The sequence below is a fragment of the Bufo gargarizans genome, chromosome 2 (genome assembly GCF_014858855.1).
Source record: "Bufo gargarizans isolate SCDJY-AF-19 chromosome 2, ASM1485885v1, whole genome shotgun sequence".
NCBI lineage: Eukaryota > Metazoa > Chordata > Amphibia > Anura > Bufonidae > Bufo > Bufo gargarizans.
In genome coordinates this window covers 150,388,689-150,405,176 of record NC_058081.1, presented here as the reverse complement: position 1 = coordinate 150,405,176, position 16,488 = coordinate 150,388,689, and the positions used below count along the sequence as shown (strand labels likewise).

Genomic DNA, 16,488 nt, shown 5'->3' with positions numbered 1-16,488 from the left:
ACTCTGCCATTGACCTGCATCCATCTGCTTCAATCATTATAACGATCCAATGCACACAAGGTGGTCTGGTAAGTGGATACCACAAAGATATCAAAGTAGTGAGGCAAGTATTGCTTAAAGAGGACCTTTCACTACTCTACAAACAAAAAACTAACTATACCTGTGGGCAGAGCGGCGCCCAGGGGTCCCCCTGCACTTACTAGTAAGTCTGGGCGCCGCTCCGTTCGCCCGGTATAGGCTCCGGTGCCTGCGCTCCCTCTGACTGTTTTCTTGTAGGAGGCGTGTCCCTTGCTGCACTGCTGGCCAATCGCAGCGCACAGCTCATAGCCTGGCTATGAGCTGTGCGCTGCGATTGGCCAGCAGTGCAGCAAGGGACACGCCTCCTACAAGAAAACAGTCAGAGGGAGCGCAGGCACCGGAGCCTATACCGGGCGAACGGAGCGGCGCCCAGACTTGCTAGTAAGTGCAGGGGGACCCCTGGGCGCCGCTCTGCCCACAGGTATAGTTAGTTTTTCGTTTGTAGAGTAGTGAAAGGTCCTCTTTAAGACAGCTGCTGAAATAATTTATTTAAAACTATGTCCTCTTGTAGCAGTTTTTCTTCTTTTAGGAAAACAGACACAAAAGTGAAGTGAAAACTACTCCGGTTAGGGGCTGGAACACAGGAACAAACAGCATAATAAACTATGTCCTCTTGTAGCAGTTTTTCTTCTTTTAAATATTCTCTCCTCTTTTACCTTGTTGATTCCCTTTATGTATTTAGACATTTCCATCATATCCCCTCTGTCTCGTCTTTCTTCCAAGCTATACATGTTAAGGTCCTTTAACCTTTCCTGGTAAGTTTTATCCTGCAATCCGTGTACCAGTTTAGTAGCTCTTCTCTGAACTCTCTCCAAAGTATCAATATCCTTCTGGAGATATGAGCAACTAAACTAGTCACTATAAGGGCTCATGCCCGTTTTGCTGTCAGTAAACTGCGGATGTGCAAAACACAGACACCAACCATCCGTGCTACGCATTTTCGCGGAACGCAACCTCCTGCCCTCTATAGAACTGTCCTATCCTTGTTAAACAGACAAGAATAGGACATGTTCTATTTTTTACAGGGCTGCGGAACAGACATATGGATGCAGACACCACACAGGTGTGATATCCGCATCTTTTACAGCCCTATTGAAGTGAACGGGTCCACATCTGACCTGCAAAACATGCTGATTGGATGCAGACCAAAAATACGTTCATGTGCATGATCCCCGACACCGGGGCTGCACAATCTTTGGACACAATATTGGGGCAAATTTACAAATACCAGCTTCTTAGTTTACCCCTTGCGCTGCCGTTCGATTAGAAAAACTGCAATAAATAGTACGGATTTATGTGTAAAAATATATAATAATAATAATATATATATACACTCACCTAAAGAATTATTAGGAACGCCTGTTCTATTTCTCATTAATGCGATTATCTAGTCAACCAATCACATGGCAGTTGCTTCAATGCATGTAGGGTTGTGGTCCTGGTCAAGACAATCTCCTGAACTCCAAACTGAATGTCAGAATGGGAAAGAAAGGTGGGCTACAACAGCAGAAGACCCCACCGGGTACCACTCATCTCCACTACAAATAGGAAAAAGAGGCTACAATTTGCACGAGCTCACCAAAATTGGACTGCTGAAGACTGGAAAAATGTTGCCTGGTCTGATGAGTCTCGATTTCTGTTGAGACATTCAAATGGTAGAGTCCGAATTTGGCGTAAACAGAATGAGAACATGTATCCATCATGCCTTGTTACCACTGTGCAGGCTGGTGGTGGTGGTGTGGGGGATGTTTTCTGGGCACACTTTAGGCCCCTTAGTGCCAATTGGCCATCGTTTAAATGCCACGGGCTACCTGAGTATTGTTTCTGACCATGTCCATCCCTTCATGACCACCATGTACCCATCCTCTGATGGCTACTTCCAGCAGGATAATGCACCATGTCATTTAAAATTGGTTTCTGGAACATGACAATGAGTTCACTGTACTAAAATGGCCCCCACAGTCACCAGATCTCAACCCAATAGAGCATCTTTGGGATGTGGTGGAACGGGAGCTTCGTGCCCTGGATGTGCATCCCTCAAATCTCCATCAACTGCAAGATGCTATCCTATCAATATGGGCCAACATTTCTAAAGAATGCTATCAGCACCTTGTTGAACCAATGCCACGTAGAATTAGGGCAGTTCTGAAGGCAAAAGGGGGTCCAACACCGTATTAGTATGGTGTTCCTAATAATTCTTTAGGTGAGTGTGTGTGTGTATATGTGTGAAGGCAGTTTGCCTGGATTTGTGGGAGGGGCTGAGGTCCGCCTCCAGCCTATTTAGGGCACCCCCTTTACCTGGCTCCTGCACCGTCCGAGGTCTGAGCTTTGACAGAGAGAGTCGCTTCGGGAGTCGCGGGAGTTTTGCTTGCGAGTTGCTGAGTTTCTGGAAGTTCGTCGCCGTCGGTGTTCTGGATTTGGAGCATTCCTGTTTCCGTTCTTCCTGCTCCGCCCGGTTTCACTGTGGGTCGCGTGGCCCGTGAAGCTGTGGGTCGTCCACACGGTACAGCTCGGGGCCTCTCCGCTTGTTCCTCTGTGCCACTCATTTTCGTTTCGCCATTGTTGGACTCAGGTCAGGTTTTCTCACTCTCGAATCATGCCGATTTTCGTGTCAGTTATGCCTGTCAATGAGTCATCCACACGGTACAGCACGGGGCCTCACGGTTGTCCCCTGTACTAGCTCAATTCATTTCACCTTTCGTTCACTCATGTCACGCTATTTTTTCGTTCACAAGTCACTGGCTTTTTTCTTGTCTGTCATGCTCCGGATCATGCAAGAACACGACTGCGCTGCATCCCTACTCCAAGTCACCAGACAGCACGGGTTATCGTTCCCGGGGCTGCGACCATTTCAGTTTCCCTCCATCACCACGGCAACCTCCCACACATGTGCCCGCACTCACACCCGCCACATGGTTGGCTCGTTCCAGCAACACCACACATTCTCCCCCTCCACTTTCAGCGCTGCTGCTGCGGACTTCCTCGTTCTCCCCACCGCTGCACCGGCCCGTCCCGCTGCTTCTCCTGCCGATGGCGGCCGCCCGCGTCCCGGTCCCTGGTCTGCGCACGCGCGGCCGGGGTACTGCGCATGCGCGTCGGCGCGTGCGCGGTATCCCGACGGCCGTCCGCTGGTGCGGCTGGTGTGTGGGGAGGGGGCCGCCACAGGTCTGCTCGGCCCCGGTCCAACCACAACACTCTGCCCCAGGCTGCAGCCACTGCCCCCCTCCCACAGGCGGCGCAACCCAGGAGGGGCTCAGACTGTTCCCCATCACACCTACACCCCCCACCACACCAGGCCACAGTCCCCCTTCATTATAAAACCCGCCACATCACCCGCGTACCCCGAAAAAGGAAAAATAAAAATTATGTAATTAAAGCTCCATAGTGTCATAGGGAGGAAACCCGCCATGTAGTCCCAAAAAAAAAAAAAAAATAATTTCCCTCAGTGTCATAGAAGAGAAACCCGCCATATAGTCCTGGCACAAAAAAAAAAAAAACACGGTCTGCGAATCACACCTTCCTCCACGTCACGGGGGCTCATTTCGCACCACTGCTGCTCACGTCATGACCCCTGCACCAGCACCACAGATCCAGCTACCGCTCCCCTCCATCAGGCAGCGCATTCAGGGGGGGCGCAAGTCATCATCACAAGAGCTTGCATCAGGGAACACACCCGCCATGCCAACATCAATGTATAAACAAATCCACCACAATAAAATCCACACCATTCAAAACGCATCACACAATCACCAAAGAAACCCGCCATATGAAAAAAAAAAAAAACGCCATGGGAAAAAAAAAAAAAAAACGCCATATGATAATAAAAAATAAAAAAAAAGCCATATGGGAAAAAAAAAAAAAAAAAAAAAAACGCCATATGGAAAGGAAAACAAAAAAACGCCATAGAGAAAAAAAACTAAAAAACCCGCCATATGGGAAAAAAAAAAAACGCCATATGGAAAAAAAAAAAAAAACATACGGTCTGCTGATTACACGTTCCGCAACAAATCCCCCACGTCACGGGCCTCAATTCGCACGCCATCCGCACAGCCGTGGCACCACTGCTGCTGACGTCATGATCCTCTCAGGTCATGCCGACGTTCATACCACAGTCCACTCTCGGCATACTACTTTCTGTCTAAACCCCTTTTTTTAGGCGGTCAAGCTTAAACACATTTGCGCTGCACGTGTGTCCAGTGAATCTTTTCTTGCTACCAGGTACGGTAACCTAGTCTAAAACCCGCCACATCACCCTCGTGCTCCATGGTCCAAAAAAAAAAAAAAAAAAAAAAAGAAGGATAAACCCCCGCCATATAGTCCATAGTCCCAAAAAAAAAAATAATAATAATAATAATAATAATAAAAAATAAATAAATAAATAAACAAATAAAATAGGTATGGCGCCTACGTAGACCAGGCGGTCACACGTCCATGACGGTCATTCCAGCCCACATGCCAAGCCTCATTTCTCACGTCTCGATCCAACCAGTCACACGCGCAAGCAGGTACTTGTTTTCACACTCACGTTTTTTCATGATCCCATCAAGGTCATGTGTCCGTTCGCACCACAGTCCACACTCGTCTTACCACTTTCTTTAACCCCTTTAGGCGGGCTAGCATAGACGTATTTTTCTTTACACGTATTCTGAGATTTTCTTACCACCAGGTACACACACCTGCTCTTACGATTTGCATTTCTTTTCATTTCTAGGCATAGGAGTTAGGCACCACTCACATCCAGTGCTGCATTCACCCACTTGTTCTTACATCATGCGTTTTACCCTGCTTCCACTAAAGCTCCTCCTTTGCAAAGATCTCGCGCGTGCGCACAGGCCTGTGCCTGATGCGCCCGTGCGGACGTTTAGTTTCTGCCTCGTGGAGCGTACTGCGCATGCGCGCGATCCGGCCATTCATTCATTCGGAAGCTGAGTGGCTGGCGGCACTGCTCGTCTTATGAGGAGGCTGAACTAAGCGAGCGCACATTCGCGCGCGTTCGCGCACGTGCGCGCGCATTCGCGCACGTGCATTCGCGCGCGAGTGAATGGCCGGATCGCGCGCATGCGCAGTACGCTCCACGAGGCAGAAACTAAACGTCCGCACGGGCGCATCAGGCACAGGCCTGTGCGCACGCGCGAGATCTTTGCAAAGGAGGAGGGGGCACTGACGAGAGCCGGAGGAGGATTGCATAACATCGAGGTGGCGCAGAAAAGAACATGGGAGGAGCTGGGCACCAACGGCGGCGGCGAAAACCGGCACATTCAGAACAACAGAAACGCCCTGGGCACCTTATACTGAAGATTGACAGGTTAGATAAAAGTGATTTATATGAAAACTACACGGCGGATTTTACTTCTAACAGCAGCTTTGTAATGAGAAGGGGACAATAGAGAGAACCATAGTTATAAAAGTGGGGGTTAGAAACTGGTGACAGAGTCCCTTTAACTACTTATCACCGTGTGGTCACCCCGTTCAGTCCCTTGGCTTCGGGGGCCCGGTGACCGTTCTTCGTGTTGTCCATTAGGGGTACCATACGGTTGTAGACGGGGTAGTGTCTCAAGTTCATTGTCAGAGATGGTCATGGTTATGCGAGTCATTGGGGGGTCGCATAAGTGGGGAAAAAAAAAAAAAAAGGAAAATAAAATATATATATATATAATAATAATTTCATCTGCCATTAATCTCCCACGCAGGGCTTCTCCGTTTTAGTTTTACACACCGAACTCCGCCATTGGTCTCCCACGCGTGTCTTCTCCGGTTAGTACGCACCCACGACCCCACTATTAGTCTCGCACGCATGGTTGCTCCGTCCAGTTGTATACATACGACTCCGCTATTTGAGTCTCTCACGCATGGCTCCGCCATTAGAGTCTCTCGCGCATGGCTTTCTCCGTTTTAGTGTTTCACATACAACTCCGCCATTGGAGTCTCTCACACATGGCTTCTCCGTTTTAGTGTTTCACATAACTCCGCCATTAGAGTCCCTCACTCATTACTTCGCCGTTTAGGTTACACACATTACTCCGTCATTACAGACTCTCACGCATTACTTCGCCGGTTAGTTTACACTCATAACTCCGCCATTAGAGTCTCTCACGCGTTACTTCGCCGTTTTACTTTCACACACATAACTCCGCCATTAGAGACTCTCACATATGACTCCGCCATTAGAGTCGCTCACGCATGGCTTCCCCGTTTTAGTGTTACACACAGGACTCCGCCATTAGTCTCACGCATGGCTTCTCTGTTAGTGTCACGCATACGACTTTGCCAGTAGAATCTCTCACACATGGCTTCTCCGTTTCAGTGTCACACACATAACTCCGCCATTAGAGTCTCTCACGCATTTCTTTGCCGTGTTAGTTTCACACATACGACTCTGCCATTAGTCTCACGCATGGCTTCTCCGTTAGTGTCACACACATGACTTCGCCAGTAGAATCTCTCACGCACGGCCCTGCCATTAGAGCCTCTCACGCATGGCTTCTCCGTTCTAGGGTTACACACATGGCCCCGCCATTAGAGTCTCTCACGCATGGCTCCGCCATTAGAGTCTCTCACGCATGGCTTCTCCGTACTAAGTGCACACACATGACCCCGCCATTAGAGTCTCTCACGCATGGCTCCGCCATTAGAGTCTCTCACGCATGGCTTCTCCGTATAAATTTCACACACACGACCCCGCCATTAGAGTCTCTCACGCATGGCTCTGCCATTAGAGTCTCTCACGCATGGCTTCTCCGTATTAATTTCACACACACGACCCCGCCATTAGAGTCTCTCACGCATGGCTCCGCCATTAGAGTCTCTCACACATGGCTCCGCCATTAGAGTCTCTCACGCATGGCTTCTCCGTACTAATTTCACACACATGACCCCGCCATTAGAGTCTCTCACGCATGGCTCCGCCATTAGAGTCTCTCACGCATGGCTCCGCCATTAGAGTCTCTCACGCATGGCTTCTCCGGGTGGATTTTACACATATGGCTCTGCCTTTAGAGTCTCACGCATGGCTCCGCCTCAAAGTCTCTCATGCATGGCTTCTCCGTGCCATTTTTACACATATGGTTCCGCCATTAGAGTCTCTCACGCATGGCTCCGCCATTAGAGTCTCTCACGTATCGCTTCCCCATTCAAATTCTACACACACAAGTCCGCCAGTCGAGGCCAGCTGCGTGGTCCCGCAACCAGTAGGTTCCATGTCTTTTCTGCCTTCAGACCCGCTCGCATGGCTCGGTCATCTGTGGCTTGCATACAATTATCTTGTGGTGACTCGCACACGTGGCTTGCGCCATTAGAGTCTCTCACGTTATCATTTTCTCTGACCTTTATTTTTAGGTTGTCTGATTCCTCCTGGAACATAACATCACGCCCCCTTTTGTCATGGCTTCTCTTCTGGGGTTTGCTTCTTTTGCCACCTTAAACTCAAATGTCATACAACGCCATCATACTCTATCTCACTGACATTCTACACCACATGCTAATCTTACACCCTAATAACATCAGTTTCATGGCCTCTCACCAAATCAAAACCATACTCAGAGGTATTTAGAAAGCGGAACCCGCACGTCCAGCCCAGAGGCTACCCGTTAACAGTCATATTTTCAAGGCATCATCCGAATTACTAGACGCCAAGCCTTCTGAAGCAGATACCAACTCCATCCTTAAAACAGCAATTTACTTGGCCTTCTACGGTTCCTGAGGCCCGGGAAATTCACCACAACCTACACGACCCAAGCCACACCTTGTCTTCTTGTCTCCCACTTGGCAAAACACATGGATCATTACGTCCTGACCTTACCTCACTCCAAGAGTAGTCAGCACTTACCCGTCAACATTTCATATCACCCCACGCACAACAGATGGTGTCCAGTCAGGGTTCTGGATGCTTACAGACAACGTCACAAGTTTCTACCCTCTCAACCGCTACTTCACTACATGGTTCGGTACTCACCACCACCACCTTCATGACCCATGTCAGGTCATCCCTCACACAACTGGGCCTCAACGCAGCCAACTACTCAGGGCACTCCTTTCGCTTTGGAGCCGCGTCCACGGCCTCCAGTGCCAACGCCCCTACTCATGTCATCAGGAATTGGGGCGCTGGAAGTCATCCGCTTACTTGCGATACATTCCCAATCCAAAACAAGAGTTAAGAGATACTTTCCAAAACATGTCGGGTTGAGCTATTCATGTATATTTGACTACAATAACTGGTTATTTCATTTTTGCCCTCTTCTTTCTCAGGCCTACCTCATCCTCGGTTTCGGCACACCACAACCGACTACGCTTATTCCCTGATTTCCTAGGGTTCTTCACTGTACTACCGTAAGCGCCTCACACAAGTGTGAAGGCAGTTTGCCTGGATTTGTGGGAGGGGCTGAGGTCCGCCTCCAGCCTATTTAGGGCAGGTCTGAGCTTTGACCCTCCCACCACTCCACTCATTTACAACTCATTTCTTCCATATCTCTATCCTTGGGTGGGCCCTCTTCTTTCTCAGGCCTACCTCATCCTCGGTTTCGGCACACCACAACCGACTACGCTTATTCCCTGATTTCCTAGGGTTCTTCACTGTACTACCGTAAGCGCCTCACACAAATATATATATATTATATATAGGCATGCAAACGCCCAGTATCCATGTTTTGCGGACTGCAAAACACAGCCGTGTCCATGAGCCCTAATACAGCACCACAAATCTCATGGACACTTCGCTTTTTTGCCCCATGTGGAAATCGACCTGCTGTGCAGATTTTGAAATCACAGCACGTCACTTCTTTGTGCGGTTCTGTTGTGTGGATTTCACCCTCTTCAATGCACGGCTGAGATCTGCGACAAAACCACATCAAATCAACACCACAATCTCACTCTTTGCATTGCAATGGGTGAAATCCGCACACAAAAAAAAAATGAATCACACAAGCAGTTGACATGCTGTGGAGTTCTAAATCCGAACGGCAGGTCAATTTCCGCAAAGAAACAAAGTAATCCGCAGGTAGCCTTACTACAGGCAATACGCCGGTTATCGACATTAAAAAAGTCACAAGACCTGTTTTGACACTTTTTAAGTTCCCTGGCGACAATGTTTTCTTTAAGCTTTGCTTGCCACTTGGCAGTGGCGGGGTCCAGGACATGGGGCCCGACACATTTACCATCTTTTACATCTGGAAACAGACACAAAAGCGAAGTGAAAACTACTCCGGTTAGGGGCTGGAACACAGGAACAAACAGCATAATAAATCATTACAATGCTGTGAGTTCATGTCACAGGAGCAGTGTTCAGGCGGGGAAGTACTGCTGTCACACGGAGAGTATTTCCCATACTGAACACACTCATGTGAAACTACCCGAAAGTGGCAGCGCTTACCTTTTTATGTAACTTGCCATCGCAGACTTTAGTACGTAGATGACAAACCTGCTTCCCTACCGGGTGCTAAGAGGCAACAGGGGAGCCAGGTGTGGGCCCCCAACTATCAAGAATTTCTGTTCTACCTGTAGTCGGAATACTCCTATATATTTGTAACGTACATATTATATTAAAATCTACAAGATCCCAAATGACCTTTTGTTTGCATGATCAGGAGAACAGCTGACACCTTATATATTTTTTTTTTATTGCTTAATTCAGATTAGTACTTTTGTTCTAGATTTTAATGAATCTAGAATACCCTGCCTCAGTGGAGCAGTTATTACCAATGGTTATAGCATGCGGTATAGAAATGGCAATTTACTTCCATGGTCCATTGGGTATCAACACAGCAGCATAGAATATGGTATAATAATGGAGCAGTTCATTATAGAAGGCTACCCATCACTGAGTAGTTTATTATAGAACCTTCAGGGCACGGTTTATTATGGACAATCAGTATAGAAGGTTTCATACTGATATTCAGTTCAGTAGCAGATCTGTTCATTATGGAGTAGCCAACTTGTGGCAATCCTTAGAGAAAGTTGCATATTAATGGCACAGTTGATTACAGAACAGTGTATATTTATGGAGCTGCTAATTATAGGATGTTCTATACTAATGAAGTGGTTTATGATCGAATGTTCGGAAATAAGGCGGCAATTTATTTTAGAATGGTCTGTAATATACAAATTATGCCTATAGACTCTTGGGTTATAATACAGCTGGTCATTATAGACTCTTGCGTTATAATACAGCTGGTCATTATAGACTCTTGCGTTATAATACAGCTGGTCATTATAGACTCTTGGGTTATAATACAGCTGGTCATTATAGACTCTTGCGTTATAATACAGCTGGTCATTATAGAATATTGGGCTATAATACAGCTGGTCATTATAGAGTATTGGGTTATAACACAGCTGGTCATTAAAGGACTCTTGGGTTATAATACAGCTGGTCATTATAGACTCGAGTTATAATATAGCTGGTCATTATAGAATATTGGGCTATAATGCATCGGGTCATTATTGATACAGAATTTTGGATTATAAGGGTAAAACCACAATGATTCAACACGGCCGCGCTGTGGTCAACTACCATGCTGTATGGGACGCACTGGGCTCCAACTGTTTAGTTGGTCTGCATTGTTAAGCGTCATTCACACGTTGGTACTCAAATATGTGAGCAGGTCGTCAGTGATGCATCCGTGAAGCTGTCCGTGAAGGATCCGTTGGGTCCGTTTTTTGCTGTCCGTGTTTCACTGACACTGAACAGCTGAAAAATCCTTTTCAAAGAATCTCTTCTTAATTATCAGTGAAACACAGATGGCATCTGTGGTTTTCACGGACCTATAGACTATAATGGGTGTGATGAATCTGTGAACACGGACAAAATAGAGCCTGCATCCGTGCGGAAAACACTGACCCACAGGCCGTGCTAAAGCACTGATGTCTGAATACACATCAGTGTATACACAATGAATAGGGACGTGTGCTGTCCGTGGAGAACACGTACAGCACACGTCCGTGAAACACTGACATGCGAATGAGGCTTTAATGACTAGTGTTGAGTGAACTTGTGGTTTTAAGTTCGGGTTTGTGTAAGAATTCAGCTATGGATTCCGCTACCACTGACCAAAAGTTATTGTCCGTGGTAGCGAAATCCATAACGGAATTCTTAGATAACCTGAACCTAGTACACCAAACTTGAAAACACAAATTCGCTCAACACTAATAATGACTGCACAGCACCCTCAATACCACACACCATTAACAATGCAAACCAACTAAACAGTGAGAGTAAGAGAAAATTATTATATAATGTTGTGTGACATAATAAAGCTGTTCATCATAGCAGGTTAGGTTGTAATAGGCCTGGTCACTAGAGAAGGTTAGGTTATAATAGGGCTGGTCACTAGAGAAGGTTAGGTTATAATAGGGCTGGTCACTAGAGAAGGTTAGGTTATAATAGGGCTGGTCACTAGAGAAGGTTAGGTTATAATAGGGCTGGTCACTAGAGAAGGTTAGGTTATAATAGAGCCGCTGGTCACTAGAGGAGGTGAGGTTGTAATAGGGCCGCTGGTCACTAGAGAAGGTTAGGTTATAATAGGGCTGGTCACTAGAGAAGGTTAGGTTATAATAGGGCTGGTCACTAGAGAAGGTTAGGTTATAATAGGGCCGCTGGTCACTAGAGAAGGTTAGGTTATAATAGGGCCACTGGTCACTAGAGGAGGTTAGGTTGTAATAGGGCCGCTGGTCACTAGAGGAGGTTAGGTTGTAATAGGGCTGGTCACTAGAGAAGGTTAGGTTGTAATAGGGCTGGTCACTAGAGGAGGTTAGGTTGTAATAGGGCCGCTGGTCACTAGAGGAGGTTAGGTTGTAATAGGGCTGGTCACTAGAGAAGGTTAGGTTATAAAAGGGCTGGTCACTAGAGAAGGTTAGGTTATAATAGGGCTGGTCACTAGAGGAGGTTAGGTTGTAATAGGGCCGCTGGTCACTAGAGGAGGTTAGGTTATAATAGGGCTGGTCACTAGAGAAGGTTAGGTTGTAATAGGGCTGGTCACTAGAGGAGGTTAGGTTGTAATAGGGCCGCTGGTCACTAGAGGAGGTTAGGTTATAATAGGGCTGGTCACTAGAGAAGGTTAGGTTATAATAGGGCTGGTCACTAGAGAAGGTTAGGTTATAATAGGGCTGGTCACTAGAGAAGGATAGGTTATAATAGAGCCGCTGGTCACTAGAGGAGGTTAGGTTGTAATAGGGCCGCTGGTCACTAGAGAAGGTTAGGTTATAATAGGGCTGGTCACTAGAGAAGGTTAGGTTATAATAGGGCTGGTCACTAGAGAAGGTTAGGTTATAATAGGGCCGCTGGTCACTAGAGAAGGTTAGGTTATAATAGGGCCACTGGTCACTAGAGGAGGTTAGGTTGTAATAGGGCCGCTGGTCACTAGAGGAGGTTAGGTTGTAATAGGGCTGGTCACTAGAGAAGGTTAGGTTGTAATAGGGCTGGTCACTAGAGGAGGTTAGGTTGTAATAGGGCCGCTGGTCACTAGAGGAGGTTAGGTTGTAATAGGGCTGGTCACTAGAGAAGGTTAGGTTATAAAAGGGCTGGTCACTAGAGAAGGTTAGGTTATAATAGGGCTGGTCACTAGAGGAGGTTAGGTTGTAATAGGGCCGCTGGTCACTAGAGGAGGTTAGGTTATAATAGGGCTGGTCACTAGAGAAGGTTAGGTTGTAATAGGGCTGGTCACTAGAGGAGGTTAGGTTGTAATAGGGCCGCTGGTCACTAGAGGAGGTTAGGTTGTAATAGGGCTGGTCACTAGAGAAGGTTAGGTTGTAATAGGGCTGGTCACTAGAGAAGGTTAGGTTGTAATAGGGCTGGTCACTAGAGAAGGTTAGGTTATAATAGGGCTGGTCACTAGAGAAGGTTAGGTTATAATAGGGCTGGTCACTAGAGAAGGTTAGGTTATAATAGGGCTGGTCACTAGAGAAGGTTAGGTTATAATAGGGCTGGTCACTAGAGAAGGTTAGGTTATAAAAGGGCTGGTCACTAGAGAAGGTTAGGTTATAATAGGGCTGGTCACTAGAGAAGGTTAGGTTATAATAGGGCTGGTCACTAGAGAAGGTTAGGTTATAATAGGGCTGGTCACTAGAGAAGGTTAGGTTATAAAAGGGCTGGTCACTAGAGAAGGTTAGGTTATAATAGGGCTGGTCACTAGAGAAGGTTAGGTTATAATAGGGCCGCTGGTCACTAGAGGAGGTTAGGTTGTAATAGGGCTGGTCACTAGAGAAGGTTAGGTTATAATAGGGCTGGTTACTAGAGAAGGTTAGGTTGTAATAGGGCTGGTTACTAGAGAAGGTTAGGTTATAATAGGGCTGGTTACTAGAGAAGGTTAGGTTGTAAGGAGACAGTGATTACAGCACAGTTGTAATAAAGCTGGTCATTATACAATTTGGCTTATAATAGAACAGTTCCTTATATAATGTTGGGTCACAATAAACAGTTGATTATAGAGGGAATGTAATAAGAGAGCAGACCATCATATAATGGAGCGTTTCATCACAGGTTAGGTTATGATGGAGCAGACCAGCATATAACGGTTCCAGTCCGCCCTGGGAAAGTTGTGCTGGTCGGGAGTGCAGGTGATGCCGGCTCCCCAGAGGGAGGCACAAGTGATAGCATCGGTCACTCACCCCATGGTGCCGGGCAGCTCCTCTCACAAGCGGGCGGACTGTGTGTGGTCTCCCGGGGATCAGGAGCTCTCGCATCAGCTGCTATTTAAGTCCTCCTCGGGCTTCTCCGGAGGGCGCAGTAATCCGCGGAGATCTACAGGCTGCTGCCCGCTGCCATGCCTCTCCTGCTGCCGGCTCCGGAGCGATCCTCTCCCGCAGGAAGTGTGTAGGAAGTGAGCGTGGACTCAGCGCAGCGACACAGAGCGGATCCCACCTGCTCCTAGCGGCAGCGCAGCCTCCCACATGGAGGAGGGACGGGGCTGCTGCCTGCCCACGCCTGCCAGCCGAGTGTCAGCCTCGGTCCCGGCGGGTGCAGCGCTCATCCCGGACTCCCTAAGCCGCGGCGTCACCTGTAATCCTGCCCCAGATAATCGTCAGTCTGCACAGGTGCCAAGGATGCGCCCGCCTGCTTGTGCCCGCGCTGACCAGCACACACACAGGCTCACCTGTGCCCACCAGATACTCCATACATTGCCTCACCTGTGCCCACCAGATACTCCATACATTGCCTCACCTGTGCCCTCTATATACACCACACACAGTGTCACCTGTCCCCTCTATATACACCATACACAGTGTCACCTGTCCTCTCCATATACACCACACACAGTGTCACCTGTCCTCTCCATATACACCACACACAGTGTCACCTGTCCCCTCCATATACACCACACACAGTGTCACCTGCACCCTCTATATACACCACACACAGTGTCACCTGTACCCTATATACACCATACACAGTGTCACCTGTCCTCTCTATATACACCACACACAGTGTCACCTGTCCTCTCTATATACACCATACACAGTGTCACCTGTCCCCTCTATATACACCACACACAGTGTCACCTGTCCCCTCTATATACACCATACACAGTGTCACCTGTCCCCTCTATATACACCACACACAGTGTCACTTGTCCCTTCTATATACTCCATACACAGTGTCACCTGTCCTCTCTATATACACCATACACAGTGTCACCTGTCCCTTCTATATACACCATACACAGTGTCACCTGTCCCCTCTATATACACCACACACAGTGTCACCTGTCCCTTCTATATACTCCATACACAGTGTCACCTGTGCTCTCTATATACACCATACACAGTGTCACCTGTCCCCTCTATATACACCACACACAGTGTCACCTGTCCCCTCTATATACACCACACACAGTGTCACCTGTCCTCTCTATATACACCACACACAGTGTCACCTGTCCCCTCTATATACACCACACACAGTGTCACCTGTCCCCTCTATATACACCATACAGTCACCTGTGCCCTCTATATACACCACACACAGTGTCACCTGTCCCCTCTATATACTCCACACACAGTGTCACCTGTCCCCTCTATATACACCACACATAGTGTCACCTGTCCCCTCTATATACACCACACACAGTGTCACCTGTGCCCTCTATATACACCACACACAGTGTCATCTGTCTACTCTATATACACCACACACAGTGTCACCTGTCCCCTCTATATACTCCACACACAGTGTCACCTGTCCCCTCTATATACACCATACAGTCACCTGTGCCCGCTATATACACCAAACAGTGTCACCTGTCCCCTCTATATACACCATACACAGTGTCACCTGTCCCCTCTATATACACCACACACAGTGTCACCTGTCCCCTCTATATACTTCATACAGTCACCTGTCCCTTCTATATACAGCATACAGTGTCACCTGTGCCCACCAGATACTCCATACATTGCCTCACCTGTCCCCTCTATATACACCATACACAGTGTCACCTGTCCCCTCTATATACACCACACACAGTGTCACCTGTCCCCTCTATATACACCACACACAGTGTCACCTGTGCCCTCTATATACACCACACACAGTGTCACCTGTCCCCTCTATATACACCATACACAGTGTCACCTGTCCCCTCTATATACACCATACACAGTGTCGCCTGTGCCCACCAGATACTCCATACATTGCCTCACCTGTCCCCTCTATATACACCATACACAGTGTCACCTGTCCCCTCTATATACACCATACACAGTGTCACCTGTCCCCTCTGTATACACCATACACAGTGTCACCTGTCCTCTCTATATTCACCACACACAGTGTCACCCTTCCCCTCTATATACACCATACACAGTGTCACCTGTCCCCTCTATATACACCAAACACAGTGTCACCTGTCCCCTCTATATACACCATACACAGTGTCACCTGTCCCCTCTATATACACCATACACAGTGTCACCTGTCCCCTCTATATACTCCATACACAGTGTCACCTGTCCCCTCTGTATACACCATACACAGTGTCACCTGTCCTCTCTATATTCACCACACACAGTGTCACCCTTCCCCTCTATATACACCATACACAGTGTCACCTGTCCCCTCTATATACTCCATACACAGTGTCACCTGTCCCCTCTATATACACCACACACAGTGTCACCTGTCACCTCTATATACACCATACACAGTGTCACCTGTCCCCTCTATATACTCCATACAGTGTCACCTGTCCCCTCTGTATACACCATACACATTGTCACCTGTCCTCTCTATATTCACCACACACAGTGTCACCCTTTCCCTCTATATACACCATACACAGTGTCACCTGTCCCCTCTATATACTCCATACACAGTGTCACCTGTCCCCTCTATATACACCATACACAGTGTCACCTGTCCCCTCTATATACACCATACACAGTGTCACCTGTCCTCTCTATATACACCATACACAGTATCACCTG

The 16,488-nt window shown here is 47.7% G+C and overlaps 1 protein-coding gene across 1 annotated transcript in view; it reads right to left on the bottom strand.

The window, feature by feature from the left end:
* HOMER2 (homer scaffold protein 2) overlaps window positions 1-14,002 on the bottom strand; it is a 198,942-nt gene extending 184,940 nt beyond the window's left edge. Inside the window, exon 1 of the mRNA XM_044283260.1 lies at window positions 13,675-14,002. Within this exon, the coding sequence (XP_044139195.1) occupies window positions 13,675-13,679 (5 nt within the window). The 5' untranslated portion in view covers window positions 13,680-14,002. The remainder of the gene's footprint in view (window positions 1-13,674) is intronic.
* Window positions 14,003-16,488: the final 2,486 nt, after the last annotated feature.